General features: G+C 38.3%; 1 protein-coding gene across 8 annotated transcripts in view; it reads right to left on the bottom strand.

Moving 5' to 3' along the window:
• The window catches only part of SLC4A4 (solute carrier family 4 member 4), a 348,583-nt gene extending 322,746 nt beyond the window's left edge, over positions 1 to 25,837 (bottom strand). For 4 of the 8 annotated variants that reach the window (XM_033105862.1, XM_033105858.1, XM_033105861.1 and 1 more), the window contains exon 1: positions 25,818 to 25,837. In XM_033105862.1, coding sequence (XP_032961753.1) covers positions 25,818 to 25,819 — 2 coding nt within the window. In that variant the 5' untranslated portion in view covers positions 25,820 to 25,837. Of the gene's footprint in view, positions 1 to 15,184; positions 15,873 to 25,817 lie in introns of those variants that run through there. The other 4 variants (XM_033105865.1, XM_033105859.1, XM_033105866.1 and 1 more) reach the window with 4 other exon arrangements.
• Positions 25,838 to 26,867: the final 1,030 nt, after the last annotated feature.

Genomic DNA, 26,867 nt, shown 5'->3' with positions numbered 1-26,867 from the left:
AGCTATTGTTTGAAAGACACAGTTTTTTAATTTACTAACTTTTTTCAGAATGTGACTTTTTTGTCACTGAGATTTATTCTCACAGTTCAACCAGGTTTCCTAAATTCTGAATTTATCAGGTAAGAAGAGACTATATTAACTGCAGAGACAAAGCTTACTGATATTTAATATTCCATTTTTAAACAAGTGTATTGCAAAATGATGAGCAGACAGAAATGAAATGAAAAGTGAAATCTGTATGGGAACAATGAAAAGAAAAAGTTTTTAAGTATTCAACATCCTTGGTTACTTTTCCCATGACCCTGTAATTAAAAACCAGGACAACATTTTAAAAGGTGGTCACCTTGGAAAGCACAGAAACTTTTAAAAATAAAAATCAACATTTCCAGACTTTGCCATAATGGTTTCCTGGTAAACAGAAAGATATGCTTGATATTCTACCTCCACATGGGGGTTGTGGCAATTAATTATTCAACGTTTGGAAAGTGCTTTTGAGACAAGAAGCTGAGTGCTAAAAATCATCATCAATTTTCAGCAAACCGCACTTAAAGTGAACTCACCAGGTTTTTTGTTGGAAACTGAACCATTAGTGTAAGTCCATGTTTTCTTTTCCCATTTCATTTAGACCATTAGACCAAACAGCCAACACCCATATGGAACCTTCCTTTCCTTCAGGTCAACTTTTCAGTGTCCTATGAGTAAAAAACCTTGTCTTTAATTTTCAGAGAAAATGTAAACTCTAACAACGAAGTTTCACTGGAACTTACAGTAATATGTTTGTTAGGTATTCTTCCTCTTCTGTTTTTTATTTAAGTATTATAATAAACAGTAAACTTACTAAAAATTTCATTTGTAAAACTTTAAGAGTAATTAAAATCTTGTTTAATGTACTTCTACTCTATTAGTTATCATTTAAGCAAGCATATTTATTTAAGTACCCATGACTCCGTTACATGTATAAATTTAGATGAACAATCTAAGAATTGATTAACCTTGATTAATAATTTCAATTAAAGTAAAAAGCTATTCTTCTTAAATTAAAAAAGTGTTTTTGTTAAACAAATTTTCCTTCTTATCTGCAATGTATTGTGGTTAGAATGTATTGCTTTTAAAACGCAAAACAATGGACCAAGACTGAAAAAAAATTTTCTTCACTAAAGTTTAACTTAAAACCCTCATAAAAACCCACCTGCATTCATGAAAAAAAATAAAATAAAAAGGAGGAAGGCATTAAGTGGTATTTAAATAGAGACGCATTAGGAGGCTGTGCTGGGCAAAGCCGTCACACAGTAATTGTGGTTGGTTTGGGATTAAATATACAGGTGTAGAAATCATTCACACCTATATCCATTTTGGAAACAATAAATAACTTTGTCCAAAATATTACTTTTTATTTCATATCTCCCATACACTGAAAGATCATATATACAAAGTCATAATTTCACGTTTTTGAGAATTAAAAGCTGTACTGACATAATCTTCTTGGAAATGGGACTTGTTTCCTATTAGCTCAAGCTCAACATTGCTCTAAAAAGAGGATTTATGTATTTTAATCCCCAAAATGCACAGCTTTAAAAGTCATCTTTGCTTTTAGAAAGGGCTTGTTACAAGATGAGTTTTTACCACTTTAAATATTAATACCTTTTACACATCTATTAGCCAACCTTAAATCTTTTATCCATATTCACCCTTCCCAAACATCTCCCCCCAAAAATGTGGAAGTGAAATGTGTTCAACATTCTTAATCTCAGTAGGGGAAAAAAGAGAGTGCTCGTTGGTTACTGAAGTGAGGTGAGCTCCAAGAGGTTGCTGACTCATGTAAAAGTCACTACGGAATTCTGCATGGACCCCACAACAGACACCTTAACTCAAAAATAAAATTAATGCCAAAGAGCTAAGACAAAATTTCTTACCGACTCAGCTTGATGCTTACTATGTATTCCACATAATCTTCATCTTCTACAAATTATTGTATAATAAACATGTAAATAGCTTTTCATGGTTCATTCCTAACATTTTCATTTCTTTAAAAGACAGTGAGAATAGCTATAAGCAACTTAAAACTGGAAGGAAAATGGATTCAAAGAAGGTTTCTTTAAAAAAATTATTTCAAAAGAGGGGTGATAGTATTTCTTCCTCTGCTCTTCTGGCTTCATTAGGGTGTGCCAACCATGGGCTGTTGTACAAACAAAAGAAACAGGCACACTTTATGTTTTAAAGAAGTGTTTATGCCATACATTGTTAGCTATCTCTGCTGTTTTAATATTAAAAGGGCAATCATCGAGTTCCTTAAAAATAAACTACTTAATACGATATAGTTGCCATTCTGAGTGGAGGGGGGACAAGTACGTCATTTCGAATGAAATGTTTTCCATCCATACGAATGTGAAGGAGATAAAAACTGTCCAAAGGAATTAGCCATGTCCCCAAATAAATGAGAAATGAATTGGCAGGGGCCGAGCCTCCATGAGAACATTACTTTGAATCAAAACCAAATTTCTAAAACACTCCAGGTGATCGACTCTATATTTATGGAATTTAAATACTGAAATATTGAAAAGAATGCTTCTAAAATATTGAAGAAATGAAACAATTTAATTAAGTGGCAATGTTATATTTGTTGATTGTATGTTGTAATGTTTAGATCTAAAACCAGAATGACAGAAGGGACAAAAACCGAGACTCTGAGGACGGTCACAGCAGGACAATCTCACCTGGTCCTGAATGGCTATCATGCAACCACTTCTCAACTCAAAAGCAGGGATGGGTCCGCCCTTAACTTAGAAGCTTCTTATCTAAGTTACTTTAAGGGAAGCTAAGAACTAACAAATATCTAAAAATTTCATTCACCATATGTCCAATTCCTTCAAATTTCATCATCAGGAATTATTTCTTTTGTATCTTCTGGTAAAATTTAAAATGCAAATACTACTAAAATACAAGTACATTAAATTATTTCTTACTACTAAGATATTGTCAAATGTTCTCCCCTTGCAAATAAATTTAGAAAAAAAAATCTTATAATGAGAGCATTAGCCTTCAAACTCATAGAGTATTAAAAGAACTATATTATACGGGAAAGGCAGGGCTGATAAAATCAGGTCTGATCATAATAACTAACACCTAAATCATACTTACTATAAGCTGCACACTTTTCTAAGCATTTTTCATGTATTAACTTACTTAAGCCCTAGGAATTAAATGAAGTAGGTTGGGATGAAAAACTGCAAGCACAGAGACGCCCAAGTCATAAGGCTCTAAGTATTTGGGTGCCATGCTTCACTGCCCCAATCTCCCTTCAAAATGGGGTGCTTCCCCGGCCAGTGGGAGTGTTGGGGACTAATGATGCTCACTCAGTTCAGTCTTGCTCGGGAAATTGTCTTAGTCAAAGAGAGCCACCTGAGCCAAAGTCACAGCCCTGTCCAAGGGCAGCCCGCATCACAACTGGTGATGGGTAAAAGGACCAGCTCCCTTACCTCAAGGTGGGGCAACTGTGCAGTCTCCTCGGCTCCAGAGCTCCTGGTGGCATCAACCAGTGCATATCTTTGTTGCTACTGAATTGCACTTCACACTTCAACTTCTCCCTCTGCCCAATCCAACTCACCTCACTCCCTCACAGGTTTTACCCCTCAGCGCCAGCCCCAGTAAACTTTCTGCACAATCAGAAACTGTTTTCCAGGAAACCCCACCCAAGACAGGGGTGGAGACAGGATTCAAGCCCAGGCACTCTCACTCCAGAATCCATGCTTGTAACCAGCCCAGTGAAATCGTGACTGTCAATGCGGATTCAGAAAAGAACTTCGGTGGGAGTTTCCCCCGGCCTCAACAGGCTGTATATAGAAAAATGTCTTGATAACAACTGAAATTAGCCACATGACTGCTGGATCTCAGCAACCTCCTCTTATTTCTGGGGTCTGTCAGCCACGCTGACTGCCAGTCTTTTCGTGTCCTTCTACTTGGGCTTCTTCACTGATGGCCAATGACTACTTGAGAATGCTACTTTCCCGCCCAGGATGCTCTCTCCTGGGTCTCCTACGTAATCCTCTAAACCTTTAAGCCACTGAAGCACCCAACCTGTGCCTCAGGCTACATTACCCCTGAAATACACTCTGCCAGCTGGATCCTGAAGAAGCCCTCTCATAGCCCACCACTCTGCGACTACCTCATGAAAACGGGCCCTTCAGCTTTGTCCTATGGTCTCTCTCTCTCAGTGTGGCTACGGCATCCTCCCTAGGGCACAGTAAGGCAGAGACAGCACAGTGTCCTCCATTCCCCCTCGTTCCCACCTCTCATCCCAGCCTATACTCAAAACTGCATTTCCTCATACATCAGGGATCACTGCCCATGATGTAAGCAAATAGCCAGAACCTTCGTCCTTGTTCACATACAGCTAAGACACCCTCTTTACAACGTAAAAGATAAGCAAAATAATGTGTAAAGCACAAAGCACAACAACATGGGGACATCTGGCGTGGGAGCAATAGCTCCACACATCTCCAGCGCTAAGAGCATCGCTGAGGTATTCATGAGACAGGAACAAAAGGGGAAATTATTTTCAGTATGTTGTTAAGAAAGGAGATAAGTGTGTGCAATTTATTTGGGAATGATGTACATCAAAACTTATTTTAAGACAATTTTAGTTTGGACCCTTGATTAACTAAGCTTCAGTTATCAGACAATTCAATTACAGTGAATACTTCATAATCTAATGACAGTAGAAAATAGACCACTCCTGCTACGTAAGCAGACAGATACACAATTTCCCAGAAACAGGCTCCTCAAGATATGATTTCCCCTTTCTTGATTCCACAGATTCTGCAACTCATGGCACCTACTGCCCAAGCTTCAGGCACTCACACGTCCTGTCACTGCTCCCCAAGTCAGCAAGTCTCCTTCAGATTCTATATCCCTGGACACCCACCTTAGAATTGAATCCCTCACTGTCTCTACAGGACAAAGAAGTTATTCCACTAGCTCATGCATGACTCAAGCAGCAATGTGCTTGAAGCCTGGGCCACATGCTCTAGCCTGTCTTTTTCTGCTGCTCTGGTTTCAATATAAAGTGCACTGTTATTCAAGGCCGTACACTCAAGTCCTTCCATCACAGAAGCTAAAAGCTGTGGGTCAAACAGGGATATATGGCACTGGACTTTCCAAGCTCTTTATTTAATTTGTGAACATAATACTACATCTAAGAAAGTTATCTAACACAATGATTTTTAAACCTGCACAAAATGAAATATATTCCCTTTAGTCGGGAAAGCAAACTATTTTAGATTAGTGGAAGTATCCCAAATGGACCCAGAACCCAAGGAGTCATCAGTGACACCCAAATTCATTTTATGAGCAGCAAGGTGTGGACTTGATTCAGAGAAATTTTTTAAGGTCTAAATGATCTGATCATTTTATAACCTCACGTGTAAAAATGCGCTTATCCACTTATCTGCACTTATATTAGTGCCTCTAGTCAAGGTCAAGAGCTGAGACGGGGCGTGCAGAGGCAGGTAAATTTGAGAGCAAATGTCACGTGAGGTCAGACACACAATCCTTTAGAGTTTAGACCAACGTTCAGGGACAGCTGACAGTGATACCAAAGAACAAAGAAATCATTCTACAAAATGATAAGTGACTTGAATAAGGTGCTGAGAGAGCCCTAGGTAAAAACAGAACACCGAGCAAACATGCCCACATTCTCTTTTAAATTGTATGAATACTTGAACCAAAGATTCATTGTGGGCTTTCTCCTCTTGAGAGAAGCCAATGTCTCCTCTTGGGGTGACAAGCTGGTCACATCAATACCCACCACATAATCTTTTTTTTATGTGAAGCTTATTTCTTTCAGTTGTAAGCGGTCTTCCTGGTTCTGAAGTTCTTAGCTTTGGAGGAAACTGTTCACGATATTATAGGCTTAGGTAAGATCTCCTGTCAGACTTCACTGTTCAAGACTATAGCGCTCGAGTAGATTTCTGTCTGTTCTCTTAAAGACATTCCTTTATTTTCATGATATGCAGTGCATTTCTCTAGACCTTTCCCATTTCAGTCTATCTTGAAGTACAAGACCAAATCTTTAATGGAGCATTCTACGTGAAGAATGCATACGGTTCAGCCACAAGGACAATGCAGACATACAGTATTATTAAAAGACCCCTATTAAGAGGTGATAACCGAATTCAAATATCTGTTCAAATGTAATATTTATCAATATACTAAAGAATAGTAAAGCATAATGCGATTTCACTAGAAATATGTATATAATATAAATAAAACATGTATTCCAAAATGTCTCAATATATTCACATATATTATAAGACACATATGTTTCAACGCATAGATATGTATAGTACAATGATATGCTCTCACCTTTATATAAAATCCGGTATTAGCACCATGCCTAATACCAGTATGATAAAGGACATCTACTTTCCCTCACTTATATTTGTGTTATAGCTGCCAAAGATTTTATGTGAACAACATCTGGGCTTAAAACTCCTAGTTCAATATGATCAATTAAGAAATGATTTGAATGAGATGAACACCAAATTCACAGATGTGAATAAATAAGTGAATGACTGGTGCTTTCCCCTTGCCTACCACAGGAGCTCCTTTCCCAAGTGAAACCCAGAAAATACTACGTGTGCCTTATTCTGTATTTTCTATAATACCTCTATAATATATATACATATATATATATATATGTATATATATTATATGAGGTATATATATAACGTAATTCAGAGAAGGAAAAAAAGTTATAAATTTTTTTTAGGTAAATTCCTTTTTAGAAATCTTAAAGGCGGTGCTCATTGGGGAAGCTGGGTGAAGGCTATATAAATCTATACTATATTTTTGCAACTTCCTGTGAACCTACAACTATTTTAAAATAAAAAAAATTTTTAAGTGCTAACAATTCAGACTTACTTAAAAAAAAATAGTAAATAGAACTGTCTCTAATTCAGAGAACAGATAAAATACAGTTGTATCTAAACAGAAAGATTAGGTAATTTTTCCAAGGAACTACAAGACCCATCAGAGAGCCTAATAACAAAGTTTCATCCAAAAAGTTACTGGATTCCAAACTTCATGACAATAAATTTCACAGAAATATTTGAAAGACCCAACAGCAATGATCAAAGCTTAAACACTCTATGGATAGCTCTATAAGAAATAGTGTTTAGATAAAGTTGGGTATAATGACTGGGCATCTGATTAGTTTGTCTAGATTTTTTAAGTATCATTCCATTAAGTAAGTATTTTCACTATAAAATATGCTAGCCACTTTGAGGACCACAAAAGATATTGTGATACAGTTCCTACACTGAGAAAATGTAAAAGGAAACAATTAAAGGTCAGTGAAGAGCAATAAGCAGTAATAAAGTGATTGATTAAAGTATAGAATTCTCTGAGTAAAGTTTTGACAGTAAAAACGTGTGAGTGCTTGAACTATATTTTCTTCTGATGTTTTTGAATGGGTATTTTTGTTTTATTTCTTAATCTATTTTTAAGGGAAATTATCTTATCTCATTCATCTAAATCTTTTGAGACATTTTCTATCCGTCTTCTCTGTTTTCCCTGGCAAAGTTGCTCAACTTGTAAAGTGCAAACGTGTGATCTGTGTTTCTGCTCAATTTGTTAACACTCAGCAATTTTCTAAAGGCGATTGTAATCAGTACTTCAGCGATCTCCTACGAGGAGGCCCTATTCTCTGCTCACATCATGAGTGTTCATCTCACATTCCTAAGGACACAGTCTCCAGAGGTCAAAGGTCAAAGGAAAGAAGGAATTTTTGATGCAATTCCACCAAAGTCTCACCACAGTCAACACGCATTAAGGACGGGAGGGTTTTAGGGGTGCAGCCATCAATCAACACTCAAGTCCAGTCAAACTTTCAGTCTGAGTGACGGTCTCACTGAGTCTTCACTCAGAACAAACATGTTGCACCAAATAACTGTTTCAGGATTTCAAGCATGATCATTCTGGGGTAGAAGATACAAAAACCTGATGTGTATAAAAGATGTTAGGAATAGGCCCATCTTGCATAGAGACAGCAGATTTCCACGCTGAAGAACACAAGAAATGGGAAAGCTAATCCCATTCCCTCGAGATAATGGTTTAGATATTATCATTGTCATGATCCTAGTCTTTAGAGAGTTGTCCTTCCCTAATCCATAACACTAATTTTTTTTAAAAAAACTTTCATGTGCTGAGTGGTCACCAAAATGAGGAACCTTGCTCCCAGCATTTAACGCAGCAATACCAGACATGCCTGCATGCTTTTATTTTCAATCAACCCTGTTTAACTTCTCACAGGAATGAAATCAGCCAAAACAGAAGATGAGGTTCCCTAAAATTCACTTATTTTAAAACAGTAGTTTAACAAGTTTTACCATAATTACCCTTTTTTCATTTCAATTTTCTATATTATGTGTGTAACAGAAAACAAAACTGTCTGCTATACCAGATTATTTCATTTTCCACAAAATCACCATAAAGCAGCCACATTTGGGTCAAGCAGATATGAAGGATGCTACCTAAAATGTAAATGCCCTCATAAAATGTAGACTGACTTAGGTTACTCTGAAGTAATATGTTACATACTCAGTACTCTGGGTACCAAAAACAGTTCAACAATGAAAGCCAACTAACCAAGACTACCACTACTCTCAAAAGAAAGAGAAAAAAAAAAGCTCAAATACAAGTAAAAAGGCAAAGAAAATCAGTCTTTGGGTAACAAAATCTAATTAGATTTCCACATCAAAATCTAAGTTCCTTCTGCTGCAAGCCTGACTTTGCAGAGGAATACCTATTGTTGTTCATCATGCAGTTCTCCAAAATAAAAACCATTGTATCTAATTTTAAAATAAATATATGGCACTAACGTCTTTTCAGATGAAGAAAATTGAGGGTCCCAAAGTCAAACCAATAGTTAAGAATGAGACCTTTCATAGGATTAAGAATTGTTTTACACAAACGTTTATAAGGTATATGCTGCAAATTTGCTGTTGATATTATAATCAACATGTCTAAGAACCACCCTACACATACTAAGCTGAAAAGGCTCTCTACAAATTCCAGTTTCCAGCTATTATACATCCTTCAACATCCAATTTTGCACGAAATATGGTTTCCAAGGTATCAGCCCTGGAGAACCCACTACAATATTTTAAATCTGGAAATTTGTTGACCAGCATTCTAATTATAGAAGCTAAATATATTCAGCGTGTAAGCTTTTGGGGATCACCCATCAGGTGAAGAGCATTGTAATCATTTTCAAGGGTTCTCCAGGTCTGTTTGTGTTACTAGGGGGCATAAATTTGATATGAGTTATATAGTGAAATGCGTGATCACAAACTGCTGGCTATTTAAGCCTCAATTTTTCAAGCTGAGGTTTAATAAACTGTCCTCATCATAGCTGTAGTGATAAAAAGTAATAGTCCTAGAGAAAAAAGTGTAACAAACGCAGTTTGAATCACTCAGGGTAACAAAGCAAGAAAGATGCTTAAATGTGTTGTGCATTCGTTTAGCCAACAAACATTTATTAACATGCCAGGAACTGTTCTCAGTGCTGGCACAATTCAACTCAAGAATAAGAAATGTTGTATTATAAAATTCAACAACAACAACAAACGTATGTATAGCCATTTACAGTTCTGAACAAGGTTTCATAAATAACACCTCTGTGATTAGGTTTTACAATCATTTTAATAAGGAAAAAAGAGAGACACATATTATTTTTTAAACTCCCCAAATCAAAAACCAGCAAGTGAGAGAACTGGGTCTCCAGCCCTGATCTTCCAAACCCCTATTCCCATCGGTCACTAGGCAATACCACATTACAAGATACTCTGCTTTGTAAAAAGGCAGATAATACCAGCTGTTTGTAAGGATGTGAAATAGAAGATACTCTCACAAGGTGCTGGTCGGAAAGTGAATTAGTACCCCTTTTGAAGGAAGGCATTATCTACTAACACTGGCTCGGCAGTTCAACTCACAACACACACAACCAAAATTCCCACATGTTTACCAAAAGACACATGTAAGAATGTTCTTAGCAGCACTATTCATAATAGCCCCAAACTGGAAACAACCCAAAGGACCATCAAGAGGGAAATGGACAAGTAAATTGTGGCCTTCTCATAAAGTGGAACACTATAGAGCAATGAGAATAAACAAACTGTTGCTACACACAAAACATGAAAGAACGTCACAAAATAACGTTGAGCAAAAGAAGTCAGACACAAGGACCTTTATCACGTATTCTGGTAGAAAGTTCAATAATAGATAAAAGTAACCAATAGTCTCAGAAGTCTCAGAAGTCAATTTTTGACTCAGAGGTCAAAAATTACCTTTGGGAGGGGCGTAATGACAGGCGGTGGCGGGGAGTAGGGAAGAGGGGGTTTTGGCTGCTGACAATGGTCTACATCTTGGCCTTGGTGCTGGTTAGGAGGATGTGTTCACTTAAGTAAATCACCCCAAGCTATTAACTTATGATTTAATAACATGCATACTTTTCTATACACATTAGATTTCAATAAAAATTTAGATAAACAGGAAGGAGAGAAAAAAGAAAGGAAAAAGGGAAAGGAGGGGAAAGGGAGTGCAGGAAGGGATGTTCTCAGGGTACACCTAAACAGTTAAGTGCTGTGCTTGTGTTAATTTTTACATCTGCTTCTAGTCCTTAGGCTACCTCTTCTACAAGCTGTCCTCTGGCACTTTTCAGTATTATCCATGTAGCTGCCAATATCAGGGCATTCTGAGCAGTTTTATGTTTGCTATGGGATTACAAATCTTATAAGCAGTCATGTTATAACTGTATATGAATAAAGAATAAACAGACCCTGAGGGATTGCTTATAAGTAAAGTGAATCCTCTTTAATATATGTCTTTTCCCCCACCTCTATTCTGTCTGCTCGGATGCATGCTTTTTGCTGGAGAATATGCCAAATACAGGAGTATTTCATCTATCCAATAGATGAAATTGTTACTGGGCCCAATCGGCGAATACTAGATCTCCAGGCCAAAGCTAGAATTAACTAACATAAAATTCCAGATCCCACAAGTTTTCTTATTTGCAAATAGTATAAAGGAGAATGTCAATTAGTGAATATATTTATAGAAAAGAAACTGCTAACTTCTTATCCAAGACATTATGAACAAGTTTTCTAATTGTGTCACTCATAGAACATTGTATCAGTTTTAAGATAATATATTCCTTCCTCATTTTGTATTTTTATTATTTTTGATTGTTAAAGTCCCCCAAAAAGTATGTTACGAGTTTTATTTAAGGTTTCTAATACAGAAACTCCAGTTACACTGAGGGTACCCTTTTTCTACAAAATAACCCACAAAATTAAAACAAGAGAAGTATCAGTTGATGGTTACTTACTTCCTTTAACATATTGCTTTCAGGTAACTTCTTTCTGTATTCATTCTCCATGAAAAACAAGTTAGTTCTCAAGACTGGAGCTAAAACTGGTGCACACACTGAAAATTCTTCACTAGTGAAAACAGGCCCTGGCATTGCAGGATCTAAAATAAGGTTGAGGCAAGTAGGTGCTGCCGATGAGCAGAATTACCAACAGGGAAGGCCAATCATCACTTTAAACCAGGCTAAACTTTTATCTACTTTAGCGTCTTCAGCTGTGACTAAAACCAAATTCATTCATTGGATGACAGTCATTCTCTAGTTTAAATAGGTATCGCTAGTTCAAAGCTAAAATGTTCGCTCTGACCTTCAACAATTTTCGTTTCATTCAAGAAAAGCATACAAAGTTCTGTGTCATAGTTTCCTCATCTCTTCAACGAACATGATAATCCCTTACATCTACTTAATTTGCAGGGAAAAAGAACATAATGAGGTTTGGGCTTATATGAAAACAATTACAGATGTATATGGTTTCAGCATTACTATTTCTATCACCATCTTTTTTGAACACATAGTATAATTCAGAGGCTAGTAAGACCTTATCACTAAGGAATAAAATTATAAACCTCATGAAGATGGAAAGTAAAAGTTTTATCTCTTCTTTGCCACAGCAGGTAAATAAATCCATTACCATTCATAGCTGGCTGTCCTTTCAATGCCTTCTTTAAAATACCATTGCACTGCTGAGACCAGAGAAATGCAATAAAAGTCAATGCCACAAAATCATTTAGACTTTAATCAAATGTGACTTTAGAGAAAAGAAAATCGGCCACCTCTACAAATGAGTTATGTGTTGTGTGTGTAAATGTGTATCAGAGAAAAGAACTGAGTAAAAGAGTAGATTAGGAGACTCCATCTCCATTGCTCGAAAAATCACTAACAATGTGCACTAGAGGGAATATATATGTCTTTCATGTTAGGAGAGCAGCATACTTTCTATTTTGTGACATAAACATATCAAATGTTTAGATAATGGGAAAAAGGCAAAATGTATTTGGAATACAACTTAGCACTGACCTTACATGAAAGAAACATTACTCTTCCCTAAAAATTCCTTCATTAAGCAAAAAACAATCCTGAAAGTAGCAAGATCCTGTTTTGTAAAGTCTTACCAACTTCCTGGATGTTCCTAAACTATCCATTTTGTTAAATGACTCCCCCAAATACATAAATGTCATAAATCATAGGTTGGCTTCAGAAACGGCATCAACAGTGAGAAATAAGATATATGTTGTGCTGACAGCTTCCCATCAAATCATGTCCCCTGATTTCTTCCATCTTAGCAATCAAGAAGAAACAACTTAGCGACTTTCATCGCCGTTAGATTTTTTTCTTCTCAGTTTGTTCTTTCCACTCCCAATCTTAATAACTATCAACTCTAGTCTTAGTTGCATTCACGTTATTAAAAATGAACACAAAGAAACTCCAAGAAACAAAGAGATGATGTGTATTATCCCCACACTTAAGTAGCAGTGAATTGTCTCAGGACTCTCCCCCAGCAATAGTGCTAAACTGCAGCGCCCTCAGAGGCGGGCCAACAAACCTGATTACCTACATGATTCACAGCTAACCGGTATTTCCTTTCCTTGTGCTTTTCTTTAAGATGCAAGGTATGGCTAGATGATCTGTCTTGTTATCAGAACAAGGGATCAAAACCTGAAAACTGTATGTGCCAGAGATCAATAAAAAAATAAAATCACCACCAGAGTTGTCCCAAAGGTTATTTGATTGGTATCACATTTTGTCTTTAAATATGATTCCCTATGTTCCTTTCACACATTGTTGTAAATCCAAAATGTATGTAATCGTTTATATGACTAAAATAAAAACATTAACATTCAAACATTTAAAGTGATTTTATGTTGACAAAATATACTAAAAGAGATACATCATTAAAAACTTGAGAGTACATTCTGGCAATCTCATTGGCTGGGGTACCTTATATATGTTAGTCTCCAGAATGATCCCCAAACATTGAATGATACCAAAACGCTCATTTTGAAAATATTCTCGTACGAAATGTTGGGGGGTTCCTGGTTTTCTGTTTTCTCAAAGGTAGGCACGCTTGGAACTATCAAAATATCCCATCTTGTCTCTCCCGCATCACCTCTTATAAATGTCCTATGCCTCAACAGTTCATAAGAGTACAACTTTCCTCTCCCTATCCATGCATGTGGGAATTGTTGTGTCGTCTTACTAGAGACTCTGGGATCAAATTGAAACTATTCATTTAAAGAGAACAGAATCCTATCACTACATTTAACTTTAAAATAAAAGTAAAAGTTTTTTTCTCAGTTGCTAAAGCTATAAAAAATAAGCAGACATGGTTCTTTTGATTGAAGTTCTACGTATAACCTCAATGTAAATGCTATAAAGACCATGGAAATTATTTAAATTCTAATGTGACAAATACAGGGAGAATTCTCAGAAACCTTGTCAAGAGACATTAGATTGTCTATAAGAAATTAGTGAATACTGCATTGACTGCATGGAAGGCTCTATTCAAATCAGAATGAAAGAAATAAATCCTAATGTGCAAGGTGTGCTTTTTTTGTGTGTGTGCAAGGTACACTTTAATTCAGGTAATATTCTACAAGTTCCAGATACAAGATAAAAGGGAACTATGGTATACTACAATGCAGTGTCTCTTAGGGAAGGAACTGTTCCAGAATTTAAGACAATTTACGTCTAGTACAGCCCAGTGTTCCTAATTTCCCGTTAAGAGCAACTTTCTCCTGCACTAAAGTGAAATGGGAAAAGAATTAGGGAGGGTAAGCCAAAGTTAACTGCTCTTTAATGAAAGTCAAGAATGGAGGGCTTGCTGCAGGCAATTATGCTGAGAAGGTAAGGCCCTGAGACAGAATGAGGGGTGGAAAAAACAGAGGGTTTACAAGGAGCTAAAAAAATGCTTTACGATGGTAGAAGAGAAGTATAATGGTTTCCTTCATCTTTCACGTCAAATTCAGGGTTGCTGCTTTTTTTTTTTCTTTTGTTCTTTAATAACTTTTGCCTTGTGGTGCTTGCTGCAGTTTGCTGATGTAGTTCCCAACTCCTGCCTTCCACTGGTGACTCTTATTAACGGACTGGCAAAGGCTGGGTAAAATGCACTTAAGAAAAAAAGAAATCACCTGCCCTTGCCAAAACGTACACACTGCCCAGTACCTGAGGAAGAGCTCCGCTGTCGCTGGCCAAGAGAAATCCCAATTTAACCTCTGCCTCCCCCTTCCAAATCCATTGCAAATAATTGTGTGTGTGCCACTAGCAGAGAATCTGCCTGACTCACCCCCCGTTTTCGGCGTGCCAGGCTCCGTCTCGGAGCCGGTAGTGAAGTGGGGGTCGCGGTCTCGGAGCAACGTGAGTCTCCCCAGCACTCCCCCCATAGTGGGCTTGGGGCTGTTTCCCCCTCAAGCAGGTGCCCCGCCACACTGGGACCACCCAAGCTCACAGGATCACACGTGTCACTGAGCCGGAGCCCAGCCCGCCGCGGGCACTGGCCCCACAGTCTGGGCAACAATACCGGGTGACGCGAAGGGGGCTTTACAGTGGGGGAGAACCAGGACCACCCGAACTCCTCCTCTAAACACTACGAAGGGGTGAAAAAGTACTTTTCCGCGGAAGCAGCCTCCACAGTCCGCCAGCGCCCAGCCCAGGGGATGCCCGGCCCGCAACTGACCTCTCTCTGCCTCTCCCGAGCGCTCCCTCCCCGACCGGCCCCCCGCCCGCCACCTCTGCGCCCGCTGCCGCCCCCAGCCGGGCGCTCACCTCCTGGGGTCCGGCTTCCGTCGTTCCTCCAGTTTGGCGACGGAATGTGGGGCTGCAGCGGCTGCTGCCGCCACCGCCTTCACTGCCACCGCAGCCGCCACCGAAGCGCTGCCCGGCGCGCCGCCGGGGCTGGAAGCTGGGGGCCCACGGGATCCCCGGAGGCGCGGGACCGGGGCGCGGCGGGACCGCGCCGCGGGAAGTTGTCGGCGCGAGGCGCTGTGCGAGCGGGGAGCGAGCCACCCGCGCCCAAGTAGTCACAACTTTGCCGCCTGGGTGGGTGCGCGCTCAGGGGCGGAGGCGAGAGCGGGACGAGGGCGCTGGGGCGGGAGCGTCTTCGGAGCCGGCAGGACTGGAACCTGAACGGCCCGCGAGAACCGGGGGAAGGTGGCGCCGGGGGGAGATGTCTACACCGCCCGCGTGGCGCGCGGCGGGTGAGCGTGTGAGAGCGGGGGCGTCTACTCTACTTTGCCTTCTGCAGCGCCTGCATATTATGGGGCTCTCCGCTTTTTCTGCGAGTAGCTAACACTGCAGCAGTGGAGCCCGGCCCGGGCTCCCCTCGGGAGCCAGCCGGGGACGGAGAATTGGGGAAGGTGGCCGTGCAGGAGGCTGTGCCACGAGAGCGAGGCAGCGATCCATATTTAAAGCCCCGAGTGGCTTCGGCCAGCCCCCAGCCCTGCCCTCGCTCGCGCCCGCCCGGCCCCCGCCGTTCCGGGCTGCCGCTCGGCGTCAGCCGCCCGGGCCTCCGCGGCGACGGGGAGGGGCCTCGGGCCGCACCGCCTCCGCCGGGGGCTCCGGCTCTGCGCGCTGCACCCGCCTGGAGCTGGCCGGGGACCCAGCTCCCGACCCGCTGCCCTCGCTTTCCTGGGCTCCTTCTCTCTCACGCCCTGGGCGGGCTGCTACGTCCAGCTTTTTGTCCTGCTCACGAGAGTTCCCCGCTGAGCAGAGCTTGTGCCCTCATGCAGAACTGAAGTTGCTCGCTTTCCCAGCCCCAGATCACTTTTGACGCTCCTTTGTAAAACTGAGTGTAGGTAGAGGGAGGGTTGCCAGCACACAGCACTAAGTCATCGTTCACCGTTATCGAAGAATGTCTAGGAAGAGCACGGTTCTCAATCTTGTCTTTCACTTAGGTCACTGATGGCTTATGTCTTCCTCGAGCAGTTTGGGAAACATCTTTAGCCGTCCAAGGGAGTTTCTTAAGTGTACAAAGTGATCATTTGTATTTACTCTATCCATAAGGCTAATTAAAGAGGTTAAAGTACCCTTTGCCAAGCAAATAATGCTAAAATATGTCAGTGATCCAGCCCCATTAAGAACAGTAAAGTAAACCATAGGTACAGACTGTCGGCACCGGCACCATCTAATGTTCTGAATACTGCTAGAGTAGCCACTTAATGGATTTGAGCCGCATGGCACATGATGCATTTCCTATTAATACACGTCGTATATAAGAAGTGTGTGGAAGACAATAACCAAACTGCATTTTCAACAGAACCCACCAAAACACATAAAGTCCAAGAGAAATAATTTCACATACTGACTACCTGCTCCAGGTTCCAAATCTTGCCACAGTACTAAGCTATACCTAGTAAGACCTCTAGGAGAAAGAAATCTGGAGGAAAATAATATGTGGACAGAAGTTTTTCTTTCTAGTTTTTAAAACTGGAAAAGATCCATTGTACCTCAACAAGTCCTTAGGAAGCAGTTATAAGCTTGTATCTTTTTTAAAGCTGTTATGTTTAAAATCCTTGGTTAATGCTCAGAAGGCACTTAGGAACCACCGGAAGCTGTCTAATGTCTTAGATTAAAATCTAATGTCGTGTGTCTGGCTGTTGTCACATCTGGGTGATATGTATGTTCACACATTTTACATGACTCACTGCAGTGACATGGGAAATTCAAAACAAAATATTTTTAAAAAATAGCTTTAAAGTTTTTTCCTACATAGTTTTAGGCAAAATGTTTGTAGACTGACGATAAAATTAACTTTCAGTCCCTGAGCACACAGCAAGATTCAGCAACCCCAAAGCTCTTGGGCAAAGGAAAGCCACTTTTGTATTAAGAGTGTGCTACCGCTGTTCAGCAGTTTTTCACACTGTGGATTATGTATTTCAACATAGCTGGCAATTTCTTATTATAATAGTGAACCAGCCATGAATGGCCAGCATTGGAGAATGTTTGGGAAAGAAAAAGTTCAAGAAATGTATGTTTTCCAGTACTCTGCTGCAAAATATATCAAACTGTCTTTCACACAAACCAAACAGATAAAATTCCTGGAGGCATTTCACTATCGAGATTGGCAAAATTTTATCCTGAAAGGGGTATAAAGTTGGTATGTGGGGTGGGAGGCAGGGAGGGAATTAGAGCACTATGGGGTGAAGTTTTGTATATGCCTTAAATTAATGAGGAAAAAAAAGAGTTGTCTTTGGCAAAGAGCCAACAACCACTGTTATCAGTCTCAGTACTTGGTGTTTGCTATTCCCCAATTAAAAGAACATGTTCCATTTCCTTTCCTATTGATTATTGTCCAGTAATTGAGATGCGGTGTTTTTCCTTTGAAAGGTCATTGATTAACTTTTCTTGTTAACTCTGCATGTGGTCACCTTTGCTAATGCTATTTCAGGTGAGGACAATGAATCCTGAAACCTATTTTTCACGTATCCTAAAATTTGAGTTATATCTCTTGATTCTCATGAGCCCAAAGAAAGATTTATTTGTTCTTTTTATCTGGGGGTTCACACAGCTTGGTGACAGGATGAATGAATGGAAAAATTAATGGAATTAGAACAACAGTATAAGTAATCTTTACTGATAATGATTTATTTTTTAATCAATAATTCTCTGTGATAAATGACCTTCTAGAATACCCACCCATTACTTAGCTTATCAATCAAAGTTCTTTCATATCATCCAGTCTTAATAGGCACCTAAAGAAAATAGAAAGATGGGAGGAAGAAACTTTATTTCAATGACAAGCACCATCTAGTGGCAGCAGGTGATGAAACCTCCTGACAGCATAATGTCTCTGACAAGAATAAAAATAAAAGCTTTTGAATAGGCAGTCCAGGCGTTCCTGGTCCTGTCTAAGCATGGCACTCTTTGATTCTAAAACAAGAACGTTGTATATAGTAAAATAATGCTACTAGTAGGCCCTGTGTGGGTTATTCAAAGTAAATAGGTTACAGATCTGACCTGCAGATGGGATTATTGCCATAGTATTTTCTCAATTTTTGTTGACTTTGTATAATCACTTCTCTGTATAAAGACCTCTGTATTTTTGTACTTAAAGACCTCTGTATTTAAGTTTCCTCATTACATAAAATAAGAAGGGCTTGTCACTAGATATTATCTATAAAACATTTGTTCAACAAATAGCAGAACCAATAATTATAACTATTGTATTTGCGGATTTTTTTCTGTGATTCAATTTTATTAGAAAAGGGGAAAAGGGAACAATATGATTGAGTGTTTATCCTGGAGTTATACAAAATTATAACATCCATACACATCTCATTTGGGGGGCCTAAATAAAAAGGTGGTAGCAGATATGTTATCTCCTATTACTACAAACTTCAAAGAATGATCTGAAATGTTTCTCAGTATCAGCTCCTTTTTAAATACGTGACTCATTGGTGGAAGTTTGACAAACATTTTGCTATACAGAATAGAGATTTTCTTTGTGCTAATATTTGTTTTGACTTGCAGTTGTTTTGTTATTAAACAATCTTGCAAAAGAATGATCATTAAACTTGCCACTCTGTAATCAATTTAGTCAAACACTTCATGATGTAAGAGTAAGGAAAGAGAAGATCACTTTTTCTCATTCTGGGACCAGCCTGGGATAAAACTGAAGACAGACATAGATGAAAGAGAGAGAAAGAGAGAGAGAGAAAGAGAGAGAGATCACTTAAAGACCTCATTTTTGTTTCACTTACACTCCAGAAAGTTCATATTCAATATGACATTCCTGAATAAATTCAGCCAACTAGACTTATAATTTATATTCCCTCCTTCAAATCCCAGGCTTAAAAATAACTGTAGCTAATTTTTTATGAGGAGAGAAGAAAGGTGAACACAGTTTTTACAGTTGTAAGCATGGCATGAGCTAGGGAAAATAATTTCATTTGGTTAAATGTGTCATAAATTGCTTTACAGCTTAATGTACTATGGTAAGCTCTCAACTATATCTATCTGTCTTTTAAAAACATACCTAAAGTCAAATCTTACGGAAGTTTCTAACTTCTAAAAACAGAAGCCTATCTCTGTTCATTTCAAGGAAGTTTTTGGACCTTTCTGGGACTCAATTCCCATAATAAAATCAAGGGGCTTAAGATAATTACCAAAAAAAAAAAAAAAAAAAAAAAAAAAAAAAAAAAAAAAAAAAAACCCAGTAATTCTGATAGGATACCAGAATCTTTTTTCTCTAATAAAATGTGAACACTACGTTTGTGATAGAGAAACATGCAAATCTTTCAGACATGGTATTGACACATTTATTATGAATGTTCTGTTTAATAACCCAAGGCCAGAGTTTCAGCCTCTTCCTCCTACAGGAATTCTCCCATGGATCAGCATTACACAGGACACAGACTTCTCTGTTTGAAAGGAAAAGGACAAATTAAATTGAGCTACTAAACCACTAAAACCTACGCCCCCTGATTAAAAAGATTGGTCTGGTTTTAGGTAAGATAGTAGAGAAATACGTCAGACTTCTCTGCCACAATTGACTTCCAGGGCCTTTGGACTCTGCTAATCAGTGTGTGTGTGTGTGTGTGTGTATGTGTGTGTGTGTGTGTGTGTACACACCACACACAGAAAGGTGCTTGTTCCTTTGTGTCCCGCTGGCCTACCTACCTCATTAGGGGATGAATAAGCTCAGATCGCAGGCTGCTCTAAAGTTGCTCTTCCTTTTCTCCTGTGGATTGAGTCACGTGGACACAGCCGTTCCATCGCATGGAGACAGGTTTTCTACAGCGTAAGGGACGACTGGATCAAACTGGGCTATGACCGCTCTCATCCACTTGTCTGTTCCCCCACCAGGCTTACCCTGTAGACCACAGCACCTCGATCTCCTTCTAAGTAGTAAATCAGTTGACACTTCAAGTACATATCTGCCAGACTGATTTTTTTTTTATGAGGATGCTGCAAGATTGAAATCTGAATATTAAAAGTTGGTTCCTTTCTTCCTCTATCTTGAGGGCAGGGAACATTCTGAGCAAATTTGCCCTTTGAGGCTTTCCAATTTCCCAATACTAACCAAAGGAAGCTCAGTTCAGCACAGAACATGGAACATGATGGGGTCATCCATTCAGTCCACAAATACTTGTTAAGAACCTACTTACTATATGTCAAGGATTCTTCTAGGAGATGGGTTCCTGGAACGAGTAGACAAAGTTACATACTTTAAGTAAACAAATAAATGGAGAAGATAATTTCCATTTCCTTGGAATGCAAATTTCTATGAAGCAGTAAATGCTATGAATAGGGTGGCCAAGCATCCCAGCTAACAGTTGCAGTTTACCCCTGTTATCCCTGTGTAATGATAACAGCACTCCCTTTTACTTTCAGAAGAGAACCTGGTGAGAAACGATAGAATCGCCCTAGCTCTAGGAGAGATAAAACACGGTGACAGGGCACAGGAGAGCTTGTTTCAAGTGGGTGTTAGGAAAGGCCTCTGACGCGCTGTTGTCTGAGCACACAGACCTAATGCCAAGAAGCAAAAATAGGAAGAATGTTAAAGGCACGTTGACTGGATAAACACCATCTGGCGTGGTGCCTTACACATAGTAGGAACTCAGTAATTACTTATAGAATGATTGATGCATCCACTCTTTTTGGAACATTGAAAAAAAAAGGGTGTTACTCAACCAGAATATATTTCTGTTAAGACAGATTCGGGCTCCACAAATTCCTGAAGACATCATTCTTCTTAAACAACAACTTCTACACTACATCAGTGTATTTATTTGCATATAAATAAAGCAATCTCTGGAAGGATAAACGTATATGAGCAACTAAAAGCATAATTTGCCTCCAGGGCTAAGAACTAGATGATAGTGGGGTGGGCATAGGGAGAATGACATTTCACTGCATCCTTGGTACATTTTTGAAATTTGAGCCATGTGGATAGATTGCTGGTTTTTTAATTTAAATTTCAATTAAAATAACTAATATATATTTATATATAAATAAATACCTATATATGCAAAACAGTTCTATGCCTAGAGCTGTTTTTTCATATGAATAATATATCATTATATATATTATTATAATATATAATTAACAGAAATGATGGACAGGGAGATTAATATCCTGATGAACTATGAAACAGTGGCTACTGTAACGCCAGTGACAGCGCTAGAGCACCTGTGCCCTCTCCTACTTAGTGGATGCTGTTTAGTGCTGACAGTGTTTGCTCACTGCCCACCTGGGCTTCGTTCAAATTAGTGTCATGAGACAAAGAGATATTCAAAAGGATGTTGCTGCTTTTCTTGGCACCTGGGCAAATGTACACAGTACAAAAATTTTTAAATAACATTTTATTGGGCATCTTGCTGTACCTTTGATTACAGGTGTTAGGTTTTCAACAGTGAGAATCTGCTTTTTTCCATTATAAAAGTAATGTAGTTTCATTGTAAAAAAGTTGTACGATAGAGAAAAATAGATGAAATGGCAGTGAGAAATACCCTCTTTCAAAGAAGACTGCTAGTGTTCTGGCATATTTTCTTCTTTGCATAATTTAAATTTGTGGCTTATAGTTGATTGATCATATTGTATTTTTTTTAATGTGTGGTCTTTGAGTGAGGACAATCTCTTTTGGCATGAAACACAAGTTTTAAGAGATATGGCTAGAAAAAAGAGGGGATCTAAATTTGGTACCATCTTTCTAAACCAAGTTGATAGCTGTTGTGCTCTTATCTCAGCACAATTCCAGAATTGCCTTTAACAAAAATTCCTATGGAATAGGCTCTCTGTGGATAGTTTCTGTCATCTGGCAAAGAAAATATTGACAGCCTCACTAACAACAACAATAGCCAACACCTACATAGTTATTACCATGTTCCAGGGACTGTTCTAATTATTTAACATAAATTAATTCAATCTTTTTTCATCAAGAATTACTTTTTTTAATTAAATTTATTGGGGGTGACATTGGTTAATAAGATTATACAGGTTTCAATTCTATCATCCATATATTGCATCGTGTGTTCACCACCCAAAGTCAAGTCTCCTTCCATCACCATAAATTTGACCCCTTTTACCTTTTTCTACCTCCCCCATCCTCCTTTCCCTCTGGTAACCACCATACTGTTATCTGTGTCTATGAGTTTTTGTTTGTTTGTTTTATTCATTTGTTGCTTTCAGTTTTATATCTCACATATGAGTGAAATCACATGGTTCTTGACTTTATCCATCTGACTTATTTCACTTAGCATGATATTCTCAAGGTCCATCCTTGTCGCAGATGGCAGTATTTCATCTTTTCTTGTGACTGAGGAATATTCCATTGTATATATGTACCACATCTTCTTTATCCAATCATCTATCAGAGGACACTTCAGTTGTTTCCACCTCTTGGCCACATTGAATAGTGCTACAATGAACATAGGGGTACAAACACTGTTTCCCTGAAAATAAGACCTAGACAGACAATCAGCTCTAATGCATCTTTTGGAGCAAAAATTAATGTAAGACCTGGTCTTATAGTAAAATATAATTAATTTAAGACCCGGTCTTATATTATATAAGACCTGGTCTTATAGTAAAATAAGACCAGATATTACGTTAATTTTTACTCTGAACGACACATTAGAGCTGATTGTCTGGCTAGGTCTTATTTTCAGGGAAACATGGCATATCTTTACAAATACATGTTTTCAAATTTTTTCAGGTAGATACCCAGAAGAAGAATTGCTGGGTGATATGGTAATTCTATTCTTAATTGTTTGATAAAGCTCCATATTGTTTTCCATAGTGGTGGTACCAATTTACATTCTCACAGGCAGTGTATGAGGTGTGATCAAACAATACAGTGAATGTTTAAATTTAAAAAAAGTTATTACAGTAAAAGACACATTGCTGTCAATCCCCCTCAAAATACTACCCTTTGCTTTGAACACTCTTATCCCATCATTCTTGCCACTTTCTGAAGCAGTTCTGGAAGACCTCTTTCATTAGTGTCTTCAGTTGCACTGTTGTGGCTGTCCGATGTCCTGAATCATTTTGATTTGGGGGAAGATCCAGAAGTTGCATGGTGCCATCCAGTGAATAAGGTGGATGAGGACACACCATAATGTTTTTATTTGAAAGAAATTGCCATACTAGAAGTGATGTGTGACATGGAGCATTGTCATGATAGAGAATGATTTATGGCACACTTTAAAACGTACCTTCTCTCAACCATAGTCACACCTGACTGCACCAAACAAGTTGAAACTTGTCACACACTGTTACTAAGGTTCAATGCATTGCTTCCCATATTGAAGATCCCTCTTTCTGTTGGATGGCACTCAGCAGCAGCATTCACCATATTTCTTGATCACAACAGAAAGGCTCTGTGTCATATATCACTTCTAGTCAAATTTCTGTCAAATAAAAACATTATGGTGTGTCCTTATCCACCTTATTTACCAGATCTGGTATCATGCAACTTCTGGCTCTTCCCCAAAGTCAAAATGACCATGAAAAGTAAATGTTTTGAATCGATTCAGGACATTGAGGCAGCCACGATAGCGCAACTAAAGACATTCACAAAAGACTTCCAGAACTGCTCAGAAAGTGGCAAGAACAACGGGATAAGTGTGTTCAAAGCAAAGGGGGATATTTTGAGGGTCAATTAATGGCAATGTGTCTTTTACTGTAATTTTTTAAAATTTGAACATTCACCATATTTTTTGATCACACCTCATTTAAGGGTTCCTTTTCCTCACAGCCTCTCCAACACTTATTATTTCTTGTCTTGTTGATAATAACCATTCTAACAGGGTAAGGTGGTATCTCATTGTGGTTTTGATTTGCATTTCCCTTATACCATGTTTCCCCGAAAATAAAACCTACCCAGAAAACCAGCTCTAATGTGTCTTTGGAGCAAAAATTAATATAAGACCCGGTATTATGTTATATTATATTATACCTGGTCTTAGATTATAGTAAAATAAAACCTGGTATTATATTATATTATATTATATTATATTATATTATATTATATTATATTATATTATATTATATTATACTCGGTCTTATATTATAGTAAAATAAGACCAGATCTTATATTAATTTTTGCTCCAAAAAAGCTGATTTTAGAACTGATTGTTCGATTAGGGCTAATTTGGGGGGAAACATGGTAGCTAGTGAAGTTGAGTATCTTTTCATATGCCTGTTGGCCATTTGTATGTCTTCTTGGGAGAAGGGTCTGTTTAGGTCCTCTGCTCATTTTTAATAGGATTGTTTAGGTTATTTTGTTGTTGAGTTGTATGAGTTCTTTATATATTTTGGATATCAACCCATTATAGGAGGTGTTGTTTGCAAATACATTCTCCCATTCAGTTGGTTGACTTTTTGCTTTGTTGATAGTTTCTTTTGCTGTGCAGAAGCTTTTTAGATTGATATAGTCCCATTCATTTATTTTTGCTTTCACTTCCATTGCTTTTGAAGTCAAATTCATAAAATTATCTCTGAATCCAAGGTCCATAAGTTTGGTACCTATGTTTTCTTCTACATATTTTATTGTTTCAGCTCTTATGTTTAGGTCTCTGATCCACTTTGAGTAAATTTTTATGTATGGTGACAAATATCAGTCTAGTTTAATTATTTTGTATGTGGCTCTCCAATTTTCTCACCATTTATTGAAGAGGCTTTCTTTTCTCCATTGCATATTTTTGGTTCCTTTGTCAAAATTATTTGACATATATGTATGTGGGTTTATACTTTCGAGAACTCAGCTATCCAAAAAAAAAAAAATTTTGGAACTTAAAGGCAATATACTTTGGTTTTATTTTCCTTTTTGTTAATATAGCTAATGTTTTATCATGGTTATTCAAAATGAGATATTCAGTGGCCTTTACTTTTAATTTCAATGACATGTATGTGCTTTGTATCCACAATCATCCCTGTTGGGCTCACAATAGACATATGACATATATGGTTTAAAGACCATTAATTAATAACTTCCCATGAATAGGTAACACTATGGTATTTGCTTGTACTGTTCCTCTTTGACTTTTTGCTTATTCATGTTAAAATAAGTGGGGGAAGGAAATCTTTTTCTTTGTGTTCTGGTATTGTTACTGTTGTTTTGGTATTTATGCCCTCGGCCTGCTACCAGTGATCATCATCCCTAAGTTTAATTTTGAGACTTTTATCTCTGTTTAGAAAAACTAACATTTTATCCATAATTACACAGAAATTGGTAATAAATTTCCTTTATCAATTCTTACTTAAACTTGAAGGTTAGAATTTAGCAAACTTTGTCAGAAAGTATCTGTGCTAGCATACTTAATGGTAAGTCAGAAACTGAAAGAGGGAAGTAACCTTCCAATCAGTGAAAGGTAAATTCCTTTCCTCTCAGGTTTCCACTTGAGTACTTTGGTAACTTTGATCTAGGTAAAGTAACCCCAAATTACTTCTAGGTACTCACATTTCTTCATAGGCTTAGTGATGTCCTAGAACCAATAGCCTGGCATCCTAGTCCAAGGAAGGTATTAAAATAAACCCTAAAGAGGAACAAAGAATAATAGGCAAATGGAACAAAATATAAGAAAGAGTGCTAGAGAGCTCTCTCTCTGCTCCAGCCAGTAGCCCTCAAATTCTATTACTGCTTCTTTGATTAAATTACAGTAAGTATTGAGTACTTATTTAACACTTTGTCTATCCTGGCAAGAGTAAAAGACACTCCATTTAGAAGAACAACTATGCAAAAGCTTCTGCTGATGCTGCAGTTACTATTTGGAATAAAGAGCAGAGTAATCAAATAGATGGAGGTGATTTTTCAGAGAAGGCTGAAGAAAATATTACATACTAGGTGTAGTGCTTCTATCCTAACAAACTGCTTTCATAATCTTGCTTTAGCAAGACCACCAATCAAGGCAGTTGGAAGTAGTCCAGCATAAATGCTAAAAGATTTTAAGTGAACAAATTCAATGCTGCATTCAAAAATTAATAATAGCTACCATTTGTCAAGTACTTCTTAATCCTCATGGAAATCTTGAACGATAGGATAAAAATTATCCCTATTTTACAATTAAGGAAACAGAGGCTCAGAAATGTCATGTGATTGACCTCAGATCATACATGTACCAAAGCCGTGGATCCAGGGCTCTAAAAACAGACCTAAGCCCCTGTTCTTTCCACCATACCATGTTTCCTCAATTTACCTCTAGGACAATCATAGAGAAAGTTGACATTACTTGGTCCTTGATGGATAAAGCTTGAGCCCCTCACCTCCATAATCCTTACTCCTTATACCCCATTTTCAGTCTAATAGTGCAAACAAAGCAGGTTAATCTTCCTAAAGCACTGTTTGATGAAGCACCTGCCCTCCCTAAGAAATACAAAAATAAATAAAACACTTTTAGTGTTCTTTATCAACTATTGATTGAAGTCAAAATTATTTAGCTTGGAGTCATGCTTTTCATAACTTAGCTTCAGTCAGCTATATTGGCAATTGATCCCACGCATGGCTTGAAAC

Source organism: Rhinolophus ferrumequinum, chromosome 5 (genome assembly GCF_004115265.2).
Source record: "Rhinolophus ferrumequinum isolate MPI-CBG mRhiFer1 chromosome 5, mRhiFer1_v1.p, whole genome shotgun sequence".
NCBI classification, from domain to species: Eukaryota; Metazoa; Chordata; class Mammalia; order Chiroptera; family Rhinolophidae; genus Rhinolophus; species Rhinolophus ferrumequinum.
The sequence above is the reverse complement of the archived record's forward strand: the minus strand, read 5'-3'. Positions and strand labels throughout refer to the sequence as shown.